The sequence below is a fragment of the Mobula hypostoma genome, chromosome 23 (assembly GCF_963921235.1).
Source record: "Mobula hypostoma chromosome 23, sMobHyp1.1, whole genome shotgun sequence".
NCBI classification, from domain to species: domain Eukaryota; kingdom Metazoa; phylum Chordata; class Chondrichthyes; order Myliobatiformes; family Myliobatidae; genus Mobula; species Mobula hypostoma.
The window spans coordinates 53,295,154-53,315,959 of NC_086119.1; the positions used below are offsets into that span (position 1 = coordinate 53,295,154).

Consider the following 20,806-nt stretch of genomic DNA (forward strand, 5'->3'; position numbering starts at 1 on the left):
TATCAATAATCTTATGTAGAATGTCATTTTTGATATGAATCCGAACGGTTCTCAGTAATTGGAAATTACCTGTGCACCATTTGAAATGTGACCCCATTATACCTGCAGATCTATTGCTGTAGCTGTGAGTCCTTATTGTGTTGAGCTCTTTGCATGGCTGTCCCTATTCCTGTCCCTGAGCTGGTTGCAGAGGACTAAATGATCCAACTTCCCACGCCATAAGAAGACCAGCCAGACCACAGCAGAGAGTCATAGGAAAAAAACCTACAGCACAATATAGACCCTTGGGCCCACAAAGTTGTGCCAAATATGTCCCGACCTTAGAAATTACTAGGGATACCCATAGCCCTCTATTTTTTAAGCTCCATGTACCTATCCAAAAATATCTTAAAAGATCCTTTCGCATCCGCGTCCACCACCATTGCCAGCAGCCCATTCCACGCAGTCACCACTCTCTGCGTGTAAAACTTATCCCTGACATCTCCTCTGTACCTACTCCCAAGCACCTTAAACCTGTGCCCTCTTGTGGCAGCCATTTCAGCCCTAGGAAAAAGCCTCTGACTATCCACACAATCAATGCCTCTCATCATCTTATACACCTCTATCAGGTCACCTCTCATCCTCCGTCGCTCGGAAGGAGAAAAGGCCGAGTTCACTCAACCTGTCTTCATAAGGCATGCTCCTCGATCCAGGCAACATCCTTGTAAATCTCCTCTGCACCCTTTCTATGGTTTCCATATCCTTCCTGTAGTGAGGCGACCAGAACTGAGCACAGTACTCCAAGTGGGGTCTGACCAGGGTCCTATATAGCTGTAACATTACCTCTCGGCTCCTAAATTCAATTCCATGATTGATGAAGGCCAATACACCATATGCCGCCTTAACCATAGAGTCAACCTGCACAGCTGCTTTGAGCGTCCTATGGACTGGGACCCCAAGATCCCTCTGATCCTCCACGCTGCCAAGAGTCTTACCATTAATACTATATTCTGTAGTCAATCTCGAGACTCTGCTGAGAGCCCATCCTCGGACTGGCTCTCTTGTTGACAGGAGACTTCAGCAATTTTCAAAGTAGTAAGTACTATAAATGTATCAAATACTCTTTAAACCACAATTTTTTAAAATAGAAGGCACAAGAAATCATGAAAACAATTAACAGATTAAATAAGTAATAATGTAATTAGCCCTTCATCCCTAACCAGTACGTTCTGGAATCCCCTGTAGGGGTTAGTGCTCCTATACCAGGTCTGGTTGCCATGGGATGAGAGAGTGATACCCAGTGAAGCTTGATTCCACTTGAAGGAAAAGCACAGATGTAACAACAAGTGTCACTCTGCTTATTCTGATTAGTAGCAAATCCATGTAACTTCAGAACATTTGACAGACAGCAGCTGAGATGTTGGTCCTTCTCTTCAGAATCGCTGGCTATAAACAGCTCAGTACAGCCCTGTGTGAAATAGTTTTCAGTTGTCTTCATTCAGACTAAGTTCTGTGTTTAATTATATCTTGGTATTTGTATTACTTAGGTATTCAAAATAATGTTTATTATCAAAGTACATGTAAATCACCACATACAAACCTGAGAATCATTTTCTTGCAGGAAATCACAGTAAATACTATAGAATCAATGAAAGACCGCACCTAATAGGGCGGTGCTGTGTTCAATGAATGACCAGCTAACGTTTTGCTGTTACAGGCTGCTCCTTGGTGGCTACCTATTGAAAGAGCATTTTGGCGACAGGTGAGTTTTAAAAACTGGTACAGTGATAGACTAAATTTCATCTTTTTTTAATCTACTGTATTTTGTGTAAGAACTATATATTTGGAGCAAAACAATTTAGAGCTAATAAATGTGGATAGTGATGGTTTATTATTGTCATGTGTACCAAGGTTTAGTGAAAAACTATTGTTTGAATGGCATTCAGACAGAGCATGCTAAACATAAGTGCGCCAAGGGAGTAAAAAGAAAATGCAGAATACGGAACAGAGCGTAGCAGTAAGAGAGGAACTGCAGTGTAGGTAAATGAAGAAAGTGGAAGATGGATTGGGAAATTGAGAGTTGTTCTTTATCTTATGTGCCATCATCAATTAACTGGAATCTGAAAACTTGCATTCATTCTCAACATAAACGGGATAGGCCTATGTGACCATACACCCAGTGAGAACCATTAACAGGATTTGGAGGGTCTTATCCTAGACCGTGGTGGTTGCAATAACAGACTTTACCCTGATCCTCAACTTCAGAGCTGGGGGTTTTTGCAGTTCTTTGTAGGAAGGTTGATACTAGCCTTCAAAGCAGTTGTATTGGCAAGAGTGATTTCTAGGGGCAGTACAGTCTCGTGCTCCTCTCACAGCTCTAGTCTTGTTATCGAGGCAGAAAATAAAATCAAACTCTTGATAATTCAGAGGTATAGGCTGTATTTGCAACCCACTACTAAATATATGGGGACTCCAGAACACACCCAGCAACCTGACCAGTTAGTATGTGACGCATATTTGTAATTAAAACGAAGAAAATTGTTGGGGTCATTGTCATGAGGGAGTTCTGTACTTGGGTAGGAAACTGGCACACGAGCTTTCCAAAACATATAATGCATAGTGATTATTTAAAATAGCGGTCCCCAACCACCGGGCTGCAAAGCATGTGCTACCGGGCCCTGAAGAAACGGTATAAGTCAGCTGCACCTTTCCTCATTCCCTGTCACGCCCACTGTTGAACTTGAACATAGGGTTGCCAACTGTCCCATACGGGACCGCCCTTCTCCTGTATTTCCCCCGCTAAGGTAGAGCGTTCCTGTGAAACCTTTCGTGCCAAAATGACGTAAAGTGAAGAAGCAATTACTATTAATTTATATGGGAAAAAAATTTTGAGCATTCCCAGACCCAAAAAAATAACCTAGCAAATCATACCAAATAACACATAAAACCGAAAATAAATAACACTAACATATAGTAAAAGCAGGAATGATATGATAAATACACAACCTATATAAAGTAGAAATAATGTATGTACAGTATAGTCCGGAACATGAAGGCAAAACCGATTTGTGGGGGAAAAATCGGCACGTACGCGCATGCGCACAAAGGTGCCTGCGCAAGGCATTATGGTCATGGTAGTCTTTTCCCGGGGTAAAGTGTCCCGGGATTTGATTGCTACTTCTGTCCCGTATTTGGGAGTGAGAAAATTGGCTAACTGTATAAGACATGTTGAGGTGAGCTTAACCCTACTTGAACACCCCCCCCCCCGCCAGTCGGCCGGTCCGCAAGAATATTGTCAATATTAAACCAGTCTGCGGTGCAAAAAAGGTTGGGGACTCCTGATTTAAAGTCACAGAGAGCAACGATCAGAAAGTTGAGTTAATTAGTCCTTGTCATCAAGGTTCTTCTGGCTACTGGTTCCAAATCCGATGGCATCACTGGCAATGTGTGATGCATAGACCACAGTTGGCTTCCCCTGGACCTTCAGAACAGAATATGTGGTTAGCAATAGTTGAAGCAGGCTTTCCCACCAGGGCTCAAGACAATTCTTTCATTGGTAGGGTATCACCAGTACCCAATCTCCTAGCTGGTAGGCGTGGTACTCTGAAGCTATCCTGATCTTCAGGGCTTCAAACTCCTGTTTATGGAACCTTTTAAGAGTTGTATAATGCTATATAATACTGCAACAAGCTTTCACTTACAGTATGGATGCATACCCTTATAGACATCCCCTTCTTCTCTCACGATCCCGTCCATTACCCCATTCCAATATTTGATGACGTAAATCAAAGAACTAGGAAAACAAAAATTATCCTAGTCACAAGTGGGTCACGTGAGCCAACTGCATAAAAAGCAGGTAATTTTAAAACTTACGTTTAGAGTGAAATTGTAAGAAGGAGTGATGTCGCAGGAAAACAGCAACCAGGATCAAGGATCCTCACCATCCCTTCTCACTGATGCCATCAGAAAACAGATACAGGGCCTACACCACCCTGTTCAGGATCAGTTATTAACCCCTCAATCATCAGGCTGTTGAACCAGAGGGGATAACTTCATTCACCCCAATACTGAACTGTTCCCACAATCTACGGACTCACTTTCAAGAACTCTTCATCTTATCTTTGCAATATTTATTACTTATTTATGTTTTCGTTTTGTATTTACACTGTTGTCGTTTGTACTTTGGTTATTTGTCCATTTTGTGTTGTCTTTCATTAATTCTATTTTGTTGCTTTATATTTACTGTGAATGGCTGCAGAAAATGAATCTCAGGGTTATAAATGGTGACATATGTATACTTTGATAAGAAATTTACTTTGAGAAGTTAATCAAATAACGTTCAAAAAGGTTCAAAGGTTCATTTATTATCAAAGTATGTATGCAGTATGCAACTCTGAGATTCATCTTCTGCAGATTAATTTTTCTATGGATACCACCCCCTCTTCCAGAAGTCAATGACCATCTCTTTTTTGCTAACATTGAGGGAGAGGTTTTTGTCTTGACATCATGCCTCTAGACTTTGTATTCCCTTCTGTACAGTGATCTCTGTTCAAAAGGATTAATGTCCATATATGTCAGATGTTAATGTTTCTACACTGCTTTTTCAACCATCTACCAATTTGCATCACAGGAGAGGCATTTTTAATTCCATCAAATTCCTACCAATAACTCTTACAGTCCATTTGAAAGAAAATAGAATGTCTTTATGGTGCTGCTATCTCACTGCTCCAGGAACCTGATTTCAGCCTAACTCCGGTATGCCTGGTGAATTCTTCTGGTGACTGCGTGGGTTTCGCCCGGTGCTCCAGTTCCCTCCCATATCAAGAGATGTGTGGGTTGGTAGGTTAGTTGGCTATTGTAGGTTGCTCCCTGTGCGTAGGTAAGATGGAATAGGTGACAGGAAAATAAGTGGAGCACTGGGATCAATGGGAATGCTCTGTGAGCTGCCAGAGACCCAGTAGGCTGAATGGCCTCTGATGTCATCAGGAAATATGAGAGAAATGCGCAATTGTTGATAATAGGAACATTTTCTAACCTGAATTGCAAATAGTCCATGTAGTGGCCTTGAGGCCTTTGTTCTCACAAAATTGTTGTGCACTTCCCACTGCAAACATCAAATACCCAAACTTGTACAGATTTAATTTTATTGAATCAAGGGATGGAGGCAATAATGAAGAAATGGAGATTTTAGGAGGGTGTGAGACTTGGAAGGCAACTTCCATGTGGTGATGTCCCCATGCATTTACTGTCCCTATCCTAGCTGGTAGAGATTGTGGGTTTACAATTACTGTCCCTATCCAAGCTGGCAGAGATCATGGGGTTTACATTTACCATCCCTGCCCTAGCTGGCAGAGATCATGGGGTTTACATTTACTGTCCCTATCCTAGCTGGCAGAGATCATGGGGTTTACATTTACTGTCCCTATCCTAGCTGGCAGAGATCATGGGGTTTACATTTACTGTCTCTGTCCTAGCTGGCAGAGATTGTGGGTTTGCATTTACTGTCCCCCTTCAAGTATCGCTGTCTCCCATCACCCCTCGATGGGACTGTCTTGTTGCAGGGAAACAAGCCCAGGGCTCCCACTGATTCACCGATACTGGTGTGTTGCAATGATTTTATGTGTTCATACGGGGAAAATATGCGCTGTGTGTTTAATATTAAATTCATTAGGTAAACCCTTTTAGAAACAAAATTGAGTGTATTAGCCACTTATAAGTGACTTAGTTGACTTATCACCTATATTCCAGTCGTGATTAACACCCCCCCCCCCCCCGCAACCTAGTCGGCCAGTCCGCAAGAATATTGTCAATATTAAACCGGTCCGCGGTGCAAAAAAATGGTTGGGGACCCCTGTTTTAGAAGTTTGACGAAGTTTTAGGTGACATGCTTTATTAACTTCAAAGAACATAGAAGCGTTGTTGTTCGTGATGGCATTTATATGCTGGTCCCAGGACATATCCTCTGATATGATAACACCAAGGAGTTTACAGCTGCTGACACCCTCCACGACCAATTCCTTAATGAGGATGGCTCGCAGTTTTGCTGATATTGAGTGAGAGGTTGTTGTTGTGGCACCATTCAACCAGGTTTTCGATCTCCCTCCTATAGGCTGATTCATCACCACCTTTGATTTGGCTGACAACAGCAAACTTAAATACAGCATTGGAGCAGTTCTTAGCCACAGAGTCATAAGTGTAAAATGAGTAGAACGGGACTGAGCACGCAGCATTGTGGTGCACTTGTGTTAATGATGATCGTGGAGGTGTTGTTGCCAGTGCATGCTTACTGGGGTCAGCCAGTGAGAAAGTCGAGGATGCAGTTGCACAGGGTGGTATCAAGGCCCAGGTCTTGGAGCTTAATGACAACATTGATTGCTGAGCTGCAGTCAATGAAGAGCTTGCTGACATGTGCATCAGCTGTTCCAGCGCTGAGTGAAGAGGAAGTGAATGAAATGGCATCCACCGCTGACCTGTTGTGAGGGTAGGTAAATTGGTGCAGATGACTTCTCAGGCAGGATTGAAATGTTTTACGACCAACTTTTCAAAGCACTTCATCACAGTGGATGTAAATGCTACTGGATATTGAGAAAGGTAGCCACGTTCTTCTTGGGCACCAGGATAATTGAAGCCTGCTCGAAGCAAGTTGGTACCTCCGGCTGCCGAAGTGAGAGGTTGAAGAAGTCCATAAACACTACAGTCAGTTGATTAGCACGGGTATTCAGTACTTGGCAGGTATGCCATCTGGCCCAGATGCTTTCCCTGCATTCACTGTCCTGAAGTCTACTCTCATGGCAACATCAGAGACTGAGATCACAGGCTTGTCAGGGACTGGTGGCTTGTGAAGGTTCCACCATGTCATCTTGGTGAAGATGAGTATAAAAGGCATTGAGCTTATCTGAGAGCGAAACCTTATTGTCATTTATGTTGCAAACAAGAAAATCTGCAGATGCTGGAAGTCCGAGCAACACACAGAAAATGCTGGAGGAACTCAGTAGGTTAGGTGGCATCTATGGAAAAGAGTACAGTCGACGTTTCAGGCTGAAACCCTTTGGCAGGACTGGAGAAAAATGCTGAGGAGTAGATTTGAAAGGTGGGGGAAGGGGAGAGAGAAAAACCAGGCAATAAGTGAAACTTGGAGGGGGAGTGATGAAGCAAAGAGGTAGGAAGTTCATTGGTGAAAGAGACAGAAGGCCATGGAAGAAAGAAAAAGGGTGGAGTGGGGTTGGGAGGGGTAACACCAGAGGAAGGTGATGGGTGGACAAGGAGATAACATGAGAGAGGGACAAGAGGATGGGAAATGGTGAAGGGCAGGGGGGCATTATTGGAAGTTAGAAAAATCAGTGCTCATGCCATTAGGTTGGAGGCTACCCAAATGGAATATAAGGTGTTGTTCCTCCAATCTAACTATGGCCTTTTCATGACAGTAGAGGAGGCCATGTTTGGACATATCGGAATGGGAAATGGAATTAAAAGGGGTAGGCTGTGGCAGATCGTGATTGTTCTGGCAGACAGAGCGTAGATGCTTGGCAGAGCAGCCTCCCAATCCACATCTAGGATAGGGTTCCTCTCGTCCTCACCTACCACCCCACCAGCTTCCATGTCCAGCACATAATTCCCAAAACTTCTGCCACCTCCATCTGGATCCGACCACCAAACACATCTTTTCTTCCCCACCCTCCCCATATTCTGCTTTCTTCAGGGATTGCTTCCTATGTGACTCGCTTGTCCATTTGTCCCTCCCCACTGATCTCCTTCTTGGCACTTACCCTTGCAAATGGAACAAGTGCTACACTTGCCCCTATACCCCTATACCTCCTCCCTCGCTATCGTTCAAGGCCCTAAACAGGCCTTCCAGGTGAGGCGACACTTCACCTGTGAGTCTGTTGGGGTCATTTACTGTGTTCAGTGCTCCCAGTGCGGCCTCCTGTATATAATTGAGACCCGATGTAGATTGGGAGACTGCTTTGCCAAGCATCTACGCTATGTCCACCAGAAGAAGCAGGATCTCCCACTGGCCACCCATTTTAATTCCACTTCCTATTCCCATTCCAATATGTCCATCCATGGCCTCCTCTACTGTTGTGATAAGGCCACGCTTACGTTGGAGGAACATCACCTTATATTCCGTTTGGGTAGCCTCCAATCTGATGGCATAAACAACAATTTCTCAAACTTCCAGTAAACTTCCCCCCTTCACCATTTCCCATCCCTTTTTCCCTCTCTCATTTTATCTCCTTGCCCACTCATCGCCACCCTCTGGTGCTTCCCCCCCCCTTTTTTTTTTCTTTCTTCGATGGCCTTCTGTCTCTTTCCCCAATCAACTTCCTAGCTCTTTGCTTTATCCCTCCCCCTCCAAGTTTCACCTATTGCCTGGCGTTTCTCTCTCCCTTCGTCCCACCTTCCAAATCTATTGCTCAGTCTTTTTTCTCAGTCCTACCGAAGCGTTTCGGCCCAAAACGTTGACTGTGCTTTTTTCCATTGATGCTGCCTGGCCTGCTGAATTCCTCCAGCATTTTGTGTGTGTTGCTGTCATTTATGTTGTTTGGTTTTGCTTTGCAGGTTTTTAAACCCTGCCTCAGTTACTGAGCATCCCTCTGTGTTTCGTGTTTAGTCTGGAGATGCTACTGATGTGGAGGGAGTTCCAGGATTTTGACCCAGTGATAAGAGTCATTGAGTTGTACAGCACCTTTGGCCCAATGTCAATGCTGATCAAGATGTCTACCTGAGATATTTCCATTTGCTCTCCATTATGTATCCTATCCCTGTACCCATCCAAATATCTTTTTTAATGTTGTAAATGTAGCTGTCTCTACCACTACCACTGGCAGCTCATTCCATATGTGGAAAACTTATAATTTTAGACTCCCGCCTCTGGGAAAAGACTAAATTTATTACATCAGTTAGACCAATTACATCAATATCAGGACCATAAAAGCTTCATATTTTGACTCCAAATTCTTTTCACCATATACAAGGCCAAAATCAAGAGCCCGAAATAATATTCCCCCTGTCTGGATGACGTCTGTGGATGAAGCACCCTGCTTGACTGAATCTCCGCCATCTCAGTAAATCTTAATTCCCTCCAGTATAGGATCACATTGGCTGCAGGGTGTACCTTGTGCAAAATGTACCACAGTTACTTGGCAAAGCTTCCCTGACAGCAACTCCCAACCATGATCTTCATCACCAAGAAGCAAAAGGACACCAGGGGACAAGTTCCCCCTCCTACACACACCCTGCCAACTAGAACAACTTTTCCCAGTCTCTCATTATCAATCGTCCTTCCCCAACAAAACTGTTGGTGTATCTTTATCGGAAGGACTGCAGTGGTTCAATCAATCACCACCTTAAAAGGATGGTAAATGTTGGCTTTATCCTATAAATGAACTTGGGGGAGGGGGGACGGACACTTTAACTGGACTTCCCTAGGGCATGACTATCTTTACCAATATTCTTCCTTTCATTGCATGCTTAGAAGTGATGATCATTAATGAGCCATTGTTCGTTACCATTTTCAGCGTAGAAGATGAAATGGTTAATTCCCTTGCACAGTGAGAACCAGTCAATGTTCTTACATTAATGAGCCATTGTTCATTCCCGTTATCAGCGTAGAAGATGAAATGATTCATTCCCTTGCACAGTGAGAACCAGTCAATGTTCTTGCATTGACTGATTAGGAGTAAATAAGTTGTGCATCTCAGAAGTCCAGGTAATATCCATGTCCCTCAATGGAGGCAAACCTTTATCTCACGGACAGTTAAAAGGGGCAATAAATGTTGTCTTGCCAATGAGGCATGGTGAATTAAGGAATAGAAATAATTTTGAGGGTTGATGGCCGTCTCAAGGAATTAGGTAGCTGGTGTTGTAAGTATTAGCTCTGTCAATCAGGAGCAAATGCTCACAGCTGTAATCCTAACACTCAAACTGCAGGGAGGATGAAATATCTACTGGGATATAGATACCTTAGATGTCCTAGTTAAAGTGCTGTAAGGATGCACAAAGAATGGAATGAAGCAGTTTATGGTACAATGTTGGTTTTATGAATGTACAATTTAAATTGTACATTAACGATGTGTTCTGCGACTTTACCAAAAAGTTAGTAACCTGTTTACACTATTAATTATCCTGGTGAATAATCAAACGGTATTACAATAATGTTTAGCCAGCAGGCCCTGGCTCTGGAATTAAAGATAAGCTGGAGTACCCAGTGGTGCAGGTGAGCTGGACCGACGCCGCAGTGTATTGCCAGTGGAAGGGGATGCGGTTACCCACAGAAGAGGAGTGGGAGTTTGCTGCTCGGGGAGGTCTGGAAGGTAGGATCTCACAGCGCTGACACTACCCTGCTGGGGGAGGTCTGCAAGGTAGGATCTCACAGCACTGACACTGCCCTGCTCGGGGAGGTCTGGAAGGTAGGATCTCACAGCGCTGACACTACCCTGCTGGGGGAGGTCTGCAAAGTAGGATCTCACAGCGCTGACACTACCCTGCTCGGGGAGGTCTGCAAGGTAGGATCTCACAGCGCTGACACTACCCTGCTCGGGGAGGTCTGGAAGGTAGGATCTCACAGCGCTGACACTACCCTGCTGGGGGAGGTCTGCAAGGTAGGATCTCACAGCGCTGACACTGCCCTGCTCGGGGAGGTCTGGAAGGTAGGATCTCACAGCCCTGACACTGCCCTGCTGGGGGAGGTCTGCAAGGTAGGATCTCACAGCGCTGACGCTACCCTGCTGGGGGAGGGCTACCCTGCTGGGGGAGGTCTGCAAGGTAGGATCTCACAGCGCTGACACTGCCCTGCTCGGGGAGGTCTGGAAGGTAGGATCTCACAGCGCTGACACTACCCTGCTGGGGGAGGTCTGCAAGGTAGGATCTCACAGCGCTGACACTACCCTGCTCGGGGAGGTCTGGAAGGTAGGATCTCACAGCGCTGACACTACCCTGCTGGGGGAGGTCTGCAAGGTAGGATCTCACAGCACTGACACTACCCTGCTGGGGGAGGTCTGCAAGGTAGGATCTCACAGCGCTGACACTGCCCTGCTCAGGGAGGTCTGGAAGGTAGGATCTCACAGCGCTGACTCTACCCTGCTGGGGGAGGTCTGCAAGGTAGGATCTCACAGCGCTGACACTACCCTGCTCGGGGAGGTCTGCAAGGTAGGATCTCACAGCGCTGACACTGCCCTGCTCGGGGAGGTCTGGAAGGTAGGATCTCACAGCGCTGACTCTACCCTGCTGGGGGAGGTCTGGAAGGTAGGATCTCACAGCGCTGACGCTACCCTGCTCGGGGAGGTCTGGAAGGTAGGATCTCACAGCGCTGACTCTACCCTGCTGGGGGAGGTCTGGAAGGTAGGATTTCACAGCACTGACGCTACCCTGCTGGGGGAGGTCTGCAAGGTAGGATCTCACAGCGCTGACACTACCCTGCTGGGGGAGGTCTGCAAGGTAGGATTTCACAGCGCTGACACTGCCCTGCTGGGGGAGGTCTGCAAGGTAGGATCTCACAGCGCTGACACTACCCTGCTGGGGGAGGTCTGCAAGGTAGGATCTCACAACGCTGACACTGCCCTGCTGGGGGAGGGCTGGAAGGTAGGTAGGATCTCACAGCCTGACACTAGTGTTTTTGGAGTTTCAATTTTCAAAAGCATGTTAGAAACTTTGTTAAGCAGTTGACAGTGCAATCAAAAATAAATCTGAAATAAACAGGAACTGCTGGAAAACTCAGCAGTTCCAGCAGCATATTTCGGGTTTAAAAAAAGCTAAGATTTCAAATCAAAGGCCTTCCATTGGAACCAGGTTTGAAGTTGCTGACAAAGGAAGGTCGGGTAGGAAAGAGGGCTGGTTTATGATGGAGTTGACGAGTGTAGAAGTGAAATGAAGAGATGATGAGGCTTTGTGAAAGAGGGTGCCTACTAAGTTAAAGAATGAGAAAAGACATGGAGGAGGTGTGAAAGAAGAGAAATAAATATATGAAATAAAGACAACAGGCTGAAGAATTCAGTAGGGCAGGCAGCATTAGTAGACAGAGAGAACTAATGTTTCAGGTTGATGAAAGATCTTTAGAACAGTGAATGGATATGTTGCTAGCAATGGCAGGATTTTGCTTTAAATGAATGTATGAAATTGCCAGCAGAAAAGAATCTTTTTGGGTTAAAAGATGTGGTGTTGGTCTTGACCTCTGCTGGAATTGTGTACGGGGCTTAAGGTTGAAAGGTCAATGGAGTGGAGGATTAAAGTGACTGCCATCTGAAATACGGTCATGTCTGCAGCCTGAACAGAGCCTTTCTCCACAGTCTGATGTGGGCTTTCCCGATAGAGAGGAGACTGGACTGTGTGCACAAGATGGTGTATACTACTGTTGAAATGATCCTCCTCAATTGAGAATTCATGTAATGGTATTAATATTTCACACCTGGCAATCATGGAATTGTACACCATGGAAAGCTTCATTTATCCCAGAGCTGCCTATTTGAAAGCGTTTTTTCTTATTACGATAAGAAAGAATTTGGCCCACCAAGTCAGTGGCAAGTCTTGCCTCTTTATTTTTCCTGCAGTCCTGCAACCTATTCTCTCTCATATTGCCATCAACTTCCCTTTGATTCGTTTTCCATTTACTTGCATGATGACCAGTTTATAGTGATAGTTAATGGGTTGTGTGAGGAAACTGGAACAGCTGGAGGAAACCCAAATGTGTAAATCTGCAGCACTCCCATCAGGAACACAATGTTCTGCACAACCTCTCATGCTGTCCGATCCAGTCCACAGTCACTCAGCCCATTCGCTTAAATCTATGTCACTGATTGATGACCCGTGCCAGATTTCTCCCCGCCCACTCCCCTCTCCCCCACTTCTTGCCTCTACCTACCTCTTTCTGTCCCTTTCACAATCCCATCCTCCTCCACCCTCTTCTCCCCTATTTAACCTGCAGGAGCCTTGTTGTTTGGGACGGCTGGAGTTTGATGTGGGCTCTTGGCTGATTCAGTGTCAGCAGCTGTATGCTATTCCTTTGCACTTCTCAGCGGCACATTGGGCACTGTATACGGAAGGCAGCATTCAGGAAAATGGTCCACTTGCATTGTTGCAGGATACCCATTGCAATCCTCCAGCATTTGATACCTGCAGTGTAGTTTAACACTTCAGTAGAAGCATGTGAATTTCTAGGCCATACACTTTGCTCTGTAATTGAAAAATTATATTTCTTTCGTCTTTGTTTTCAGGTAGAATATATCCATGGGGAAACAAGTTTCAGCCTAATCGCACAAATCTTTGGCAGGTAATATTTTGAGTGACATTGACTGTAACTGGAACCTCAGAAAATTCTGTGTTACCCATAGAGTATTGAGCATTAATGGTCATTACGGATAGCTTCCTGGTGCAGGGAGTGTGATGTCTGCCTCACCCCTGACACTGATGACTCAAGCTGGCATCCAGCAACTTGCGTCTCCTGCCCAGGTTGCAATTCTCGTACGCTAGTGAACAATGTCAGACTGTTTGACCATTGAACATACAGCAAATCATAGACTGGGAGTCAGTAGCAGACAACTGTAGTGTGCTGTCAATCCCATTTGTAATCCTAGTTCTTGTGCTTCTCTTTCTTCAAAATTCCTCAGAGTTTAATACACTTAGACTCTTTCTGTTTTCTCGTGGAGGAATTGTAATGAATCTTGGTAGTTTCACCTCCCTAAAGATCAGAACTGTATTCCAGATACCATCTCATTGAAACCCTGAACAACTTAAGGCCACCAGTTTGACTCGCACTGCTTGCATCATAATACACCTGCAAAAAAAACAACTTACCATTTACTGTCCTAATCATTTTTTGTATTAGTATATTACCCTTTTGTGTTTCATTCACTAAAAATGTCCAAATCTCAAAATTCCTGGAGCCATTACTTCTGATTCCTTAATCATTGTCATAGTCATTGATCCTGAGGGAAATTGGTTCCTTGTTCCTTGTTCTTACAACCAAAGTGAGTTGCCTCCTAGTTCCCCACATAATACTGCAGATTGGTCAGACAATGTTGGTTGCCCTTGATCAGACCCTGCTTTCCAAGTGATCATTAATCCTGTCGCGCAGAAATGTTATCCATTAACTTCCTTACTAATGATATTGGGCTCCATAATTAAACGACTTTTCCCTGCTACCTTTCTTTAAATGCAGGACCATATCATCCATCCTCCAGTCATCTGTTTTCTAACTTGTAGCTTGCCAAGACTTAAAAAAAATTTCTGCCAGAATCACAGTAATCTCTTCCCTTGCCCCTGTATTTGCTTTTACTAACTTTTAATGTTCATATGCATAAAATGACTTTACAGTTTTCTCATGTGTAGCACATTTGTGCTTTCCAATTTTCTTTCTGGATCTATTTACTACAGGGAAAATTTCCAGATCAGGACACAGCAGAAGATGGTTATCACGGTGCATCTCCAGTAAATGCCTTTCCACCACAGAATCCCTATGGTGAGATGCTATTTACTTTCTGCCTGTAGTGCATCTCCAATATTATTACAAACTTTGCAAAATAGCTTGTTATCACAAATCTTTACTCATCAGTACAGGGGCCAAAGGGCCTGTACTGTGCTGTAATGTACTATTTCGCCCAACATTGCATTGTTCTCTTGCTTTCACTATTTCCTAGTCCCTGACATACCCGTACCATTCCTCAAATGTAAAAATGTTTAAATTAAATGTGCCGATGTTGTGGTAAATGCATTTATTGAAATATTCTTTAAAATGAAGTGTTTTTTTACCTGTATGAAGTTCACATTTTGGTGGCTGTGCTAAGTTTGAAAGTGATGTATAATTTGGACCTTTTGTGCTCTGCACTCAGGCCTGTATGACATGCTGGGAAATGTATGGGAATGGACTGACTCTGAGTACATCCGAAAAGGCCGATCGGTAAAGGTTGGATCTCAGAAGATGTATGTGCTGCGTGGGTCCTCGTGGATCGACACTGTCGATGGATTGGTTAATCATAAAGCACGGGTCACTAGCAGGTAAAAACCAACTGCCATAAAACAGTGCTCTGACATTGATCCTTTGCACTCTGTTGCCCTGCCAGTGCTGGGTATGTGTGCAATTCCATGAACACTAAGCATCCTTCATCTTTTCTCAGTGTGGTTTGAAAGTCTGTTGAATTGAAACTCCCAGGCTTTTTTGCTTTTTTTCTTTAATTAATGGCAACTTAAAAGCACCTTTTGCAGACATGAAGTACATAGACGAAGCCAGATTTCGAACCTTGGTCAGATCCAGGGCTCAGCATGTGCTATGTGCTCCTGACCTTTTTTAATTGATTCCAGGGGATTATTGCCCTTGAGAAGGTGGTGGATCTTGTGAAGGTACAGAGCTGGGAGGACTACTTAAGCACATTGACCATTGCTGGTGACAGCAGGGCAAGGAGGGGGGATCAGAATAGGTGATGATGTTCAGGCAACGTATTGCCAAGTGCCAGCTGCCTTTGTTCTTCCTGGCAGCAGAGGTTGTGGGTTGGGACCGTGTCTTTGAGGAAGTCAGTGCAGACAGCAACTGCACTATGCTGATGATGGATAGAGTGAAGGTGTAAGGAGAAAGGAGAATGCTGAACCAGTGATTTTCTTCTGCATTTATTTGAAATATGCCCAGATGCTGAGGTTTGGTTCATCTCGTGCAAAAGGTCAAATTTTGGCCAGGGTAATACACCAGCAGAGTCATCTGGCATTAAGTCTTGAATATTTGGTGGGATAGTATCTGCAGTCTCTCTGAAACAGAGGCTAAGATGCAGGCACTGCCTAGCCTCTGAAGGGCTTTCTGCCTTAACAGAAGCAGTCTGCTTTTAAATAGTAGCACATCTTCCCAATAGCAAGTTGTTTGTGAGATGGGTGATCAGGCTACCCAAATCATTTCATGAAGTGCCAGCTCAGTAAATGGTTGAACTCTGTGATTCTTTGGACTTAAGGTGTGCAGAACATTAAAATGGTAGCTGTAAACTAATTTCCATCTTTGTTTTTAGAATGGGAAATACTGCGGACTCAGCTTCCGATAATCTCGGATTTCGATGTGCTAAAAGTCTGGCTCCATCTCATCACAAACAAAAAGAGAAAAATAAAACTGAACTCTAACAGAATTGGAGAAGTTCAAAAGTAATGTGTATTTTTGTATATTCACCAACCAAGACTGAAAATGAATTATGCAGATGTGAAATGTGATCAAATTTGGATATTTAAAAAAAAATAATGGAAAGAGAAATTAAATTTTACTTTGCAAAATATGGAAAAATTGTTTTATTTCAGGAGATGTTGTATTCGTTTTTGGTGCTAAACTGAATTCGCTGTTCTCGTGGACACATAATAAACTATCCTGTGAACAGCTCACATTACATACCATCACAGTGTTGTACAGCACAGAAACAGACTCTTGTGACTAACTTCATACTAACCGTGATGCCTATTTATTCGCCTGCATTAAGGCTGTATCCCTCTAACCCTTTCCTATCCAAGTACCTGTCCAAATACCTTCTTAAACTTTGAGAATGGGCTTGCCTCTACATCTCTGGCACCATGTTCCAAGCATTCATCACACTGTATTGAAAAACCTCAGATCTCTTTTAAACTTCTCCCCTTTAACCTTAAACCTGTACCCTCTAATTGTAGATTATCCCTTCTGTGCCCCTCATGATTTTATAAACCTCCATAAGGTCACCCCTCACCTGCTACATTACAGTGAGAATAACCCCCAGACTCTCATTACAGTGAGATTAGCCAGACTGTCCAATCTCTCCCTGTAACTACAGCCCTGTATTCCAGGCAACCTCCTGGTGAATCTCTCCTGCATTTTCTCGGTAGCTGCTACATCCCTCCTGCAGTGCAGTGACAGAAACTTTACACAATACTCCAAATGCAGCCTAACCAATGTTTAACGCAGATTCAACATGATGTCGCAACACCTACTCAGCATTACAGTCAATGAAGGCAAGCATACCAAATGCCTTTTTTACTACCCTGTCCACCTGTGTCACCATTTTCAGGAAGCATCCCAAATACTCTCAATGTTTCTAAAATCCGTGCCATTTACAACACGTGTTCTACCAGAGTTTAAAACCCAGAAGAGCACCACCTTGCATTTGTCTGAATTAGACTACATCTGCCACTGCTCCGCTCATTTTACAGCTGATCTGTGTACCCTTGCACAATCATCTTCACTATCTACAAGTCCAACAATTTTCAGGTTGGCTGCAAATTTACTAATCCTCTCATATTATAAGCAACAAAGAGCCCAGCACTGATCCCTATAGTGATATAAACCGTAAAAGCATAGGAGCAGAATTGGGCCATCTGGTATTTCGAGTCTGCTCAGTCATTCAATCATGGCTGATCCTTTTTTTTTCTCCTCAGCCCCAGTTCCCAGCCTTCTCCCCGTACCCTTTGATGCCATGTCCAATCAAGAACCTATCAATCTCTGCTTAAATACACCCAACAATCTGGCTTCCACAGCTGCCTTTGGCAATAAATTCCACAAATTCACCATCCTTTGGCTACGGAAATTTCTCTGTATCTCTGTTTTAAATGGGCGCTTCTCTATCCTGAGGCTGTGCCCTCTTGTCCTAGACTCCCCCACCATGAGAAACATCCTTTCCACATCTACTCGGTCTAGGCCTTTCAACGTTTGAAAGATTTCAATGAGGTCCCCCCTCATCCTTCTGGATTCCAGTGAGTACAGACCAGAGCTATCAAACATTCCTTGTATGATAACCCTTTCATTCTTGTAATGATCCTTGTGAACCTCCTCTGGACCCTCTCCAATGCCAGCACATCTTTTCTAAGACTGGGGGCTTGAAACTGTTCACAATACTCAAGGTGAGGCTTCACCAGTGCCTTATAAAGCCTCAGCATCACATCCTTGCTGTTGTATGCTGGACCTCTTGAAATGAATGCTAACATGGCATTTGCCTTCCTTACCACTGACTCAGCCTGCAAGTTAACCTTCGGGGTGTTCTGCACAAGGACTCCCAAGTCCCTCTGCAGGATTCTTGGGTTTTCTCCCCATTTAGAAGATAGTCCGCACATTTATTTCTACTACCAAAGTGTATGACCAAACGCCTTTTTGGTCCTTTCGGGCCCTATGGAGCCCGAGAGTGATATAGAGCCCAGCACTGATAGCTATAGTGAACCACTTGTTACGGATTTTCAGTCAGAAAAATGGCCAGATGGCAACTCTTGGACACCACCTCATACATACCCCTGGACAATGCCCCTTTGGCCCTTGGATGTTATGCAAACTAATTAAACTAGTGAGATCTAACTAAACTAATCTCTTCCACCTACATATAGTGCATATGCCTCTATCGTTGCAGCTGGCACCACATTCTAGGCACCCACCACTCTCTGAGTAAAACAAAACTTGCCCTGCATACCTCCTTTGAATTTACACCTGTAACCCTCTCACCGTAGGCTTGTAACGAGTTAGCTATCACTGTGAATACAAACTAACAGCAGCATTACTCTACAATGCATGAGGAACAACAATGAAAGGCCATTTCCAGTAAATAATCGGGTCTAGGATAGATATTATTTGGGTAAACACAAGAAATCATAGAAGTTTGAGTGTTTCTTCCAAGGGAAAATAAGACAACTACTTGTATGAATCCTGACATCCCTGTGCAAATTTACTGTTTTCCAGAAAGCAATAATTTAGCTCACATCAGTATAAATAGATTGAAATTGTATTGACAAAATATTTTAAATAAATAAAATAAAGGCCTGTTATTTATTTATTTGTGTGTGTGTGTGTGTGTGTATATATATATATCAATCATGCACGTAATCATTCCAGTTTGTGTCACTTGTCACTTCGTTTACTCATGGTACTGAGGCAGTTCTGCACTGAAGGACTGGTCCAAGCAAAAACCAAAATAAATAAATTTCCACACAACATTCAAGGAAAAAGGCATCAAACTTTCACCATTGTTGGCTAGCTGGCTAACTGAAAGTTATCTGCAGATTCTCAGTAAGACCATAGTCTGCATGAGGATTGTCCGACATCTCTATCTGTCCTTCCAAATTTGCTGTTCTTTTCATGGGCACCTTACCGGCCAAAATGTTAACAAGACAAATCCTATGGGCTAATTCAACAAGTTCAACTAATATTTTATTTTAAAGAGCAAATATTAAATTTGCTTATATAATGTAGGTAAAGGAACACATTTTGTATTGCTTTGCATTTTAAGAAGATTTGCAGAAAATAAAATGTCCAACAGCATAATTGTACTAATAATTACCTCTGGGGGAGGCACAACCTGTACAAAAAGGACAGGTTACTCCTGAACCCAAAGGGGTCCAATATTCTAGGGGGCACATTTAATAGAGCTGTTATGGAGGGTTTAAACTATTTTGCCAGGGGGGATGGAACCAGAGTGATAGGGCTGAAGAAGGGGAAAACAGAAATAAATCAAAGATAGCGGGCAACAGAGATAGAACAGGCAGGAGATGAGGCTTAGTCACAGCCAGTGGCATGAGTTACAGGGCAATAGAGGAGTGGTGCAGTTAAAATAGAAAGCAACAAATACTGGACTGAAAGTGTTATGTTTGAATGCATGCAGCATAAGGAATAAAATGGACGATCTCGATATTCAGCTACAGATTGGCAAATATGACATTGTGGCCATCTCTGAAACTTGTCTAAAGAATGGTTGCCATTGGGAGCCGAACGTCCAAGGATATATGGTGTATCAGAAAGGTAGGTTAATAGGCAGAGGGGTGGTGTGGCTGTGTGTATAAGAAATAATATTAAATCATTAGAAAGAGGTGACATAGGTTTGGAAGGTGTTGAGTTAAGAAATGGCAAGTGTAAAAGGACCCTAATGGCAGTTGTATACAGGCCTCCAAACAGCAGATAGGATGTGGATTACAAATTACAACAGGAGGTAGAAAAGGTGGGTCAGAAAGGCAATGTCATGATAATAGTTGGGGATTTTAATACAAAAGTGGATTGGGAAAATCAGGTCAGTAATGGACCTCAAGAGAGAGAATTTGTGGAATGTCTAAGGGATGGCTTTTTGGAACAACTTGTTGAGCCCACTAGGGATCCGGAGGTGATAGAGAGCTTAAGGTTAAGGAACAGTGATCACAATATGATTGAGTTCACTTTGAAATTTAAGAAGGAGAAACTAAATTCCAAAGTGTCGGTATTTCAGTGGACTAAAGGAAATTACAATGGCATGAGAGGGGAGCTGGCCAAAGACTGGAAAGGGACATTAGCAGGAAGGACAGCAGAGCAGCAATGGCTGGAGCTTCTGTGAAAAATGAGGGAGGTGCAAGACAGATATATTCCAAATAAGAAGAAATTTTCAAAGGGAAGAAGGATGCTACTATGGCTGACAAGTGAAGTCAGAGCCAAAGTAAAAGCAAAAGAGAGGGAATACAAGGAAGCCAGAGCTAGTGGGAAGATAGAGGATTGGGAAGTTTTTAAAAACTTGCAGCAAGAAACTAAGAAGGTCATTAGGAAGGAAAAGATGAATTATGAAAGGAAGCTGGCAACTAATATCAAAGAAGATACTAAAAGCTTTTTTTAATTATATGAAGGGTAAAAGAGAGTCAAGGCTAGATGTGGGACCAATACAAAATGATGGCAGAGGAACTGAATGCGTATTTTGCATCAGTCTTCACAGTGGAAGGCATCTGCAGTATACTGGACATTCAAGAGAGGGAACTGAAGTTTGTGCTGTGAAAATTATGACTGAGAAAGTGCTCAGGAAACTTAATGGTCTGAGGGTGGATAAATCTCCTGGACCTGATGGAATGCACCCTTGGGTTCTGAAGGAAGTAGCTGGAGAGATTGCGGAGGCATTAACAATGATCTTTC

General features: G+C 43.6%; 1 protein-coding gene across 1 annotated transcript in view; it reads left to right on the forward strand.

The window, feature by feature from the left end:
- sumf2 (sulfatase modifying factor 2) overlaps positions 1 to 18,700 on the forward strand; it is a 44,791-nt gene extending 26,091 nt beyond the window's left edge. The window contains exons 4-9 of the mRNA XM_063031237.1: positions 1,697 to 1,741; positions 10,142 to 10,292; positions 13,188 to 13,243; positions 14,347 to 14,431; positions 14,802 to 14,967; positions 15,960 to 18,700. Of these exons, the coding sequence (XP_062887307.1) occupies positions 1,697 to 1,741; positions 10,142 to 10,292; positions 13,188 to 13,243; positions 14,347 to 14,431; positions 14,802 to 14,967; positions 15,960 to 16,068 (612 nt within the window). The 3' untranslated portion in view covers positions 16,069 to 18,700. The remainder of the gene's footprint in view (positions 1 to 1,696; positions 1,742 to 10,141; positions 10,293 to 13,187; positions 13,244 to 14,346; positions 14,432 to 14,801; positions 14,968 to 15,959) is intronic.
- The last annotated feature ends 2,106 nt before the right edge of the window (positions 18,701 to 20,806 follow it).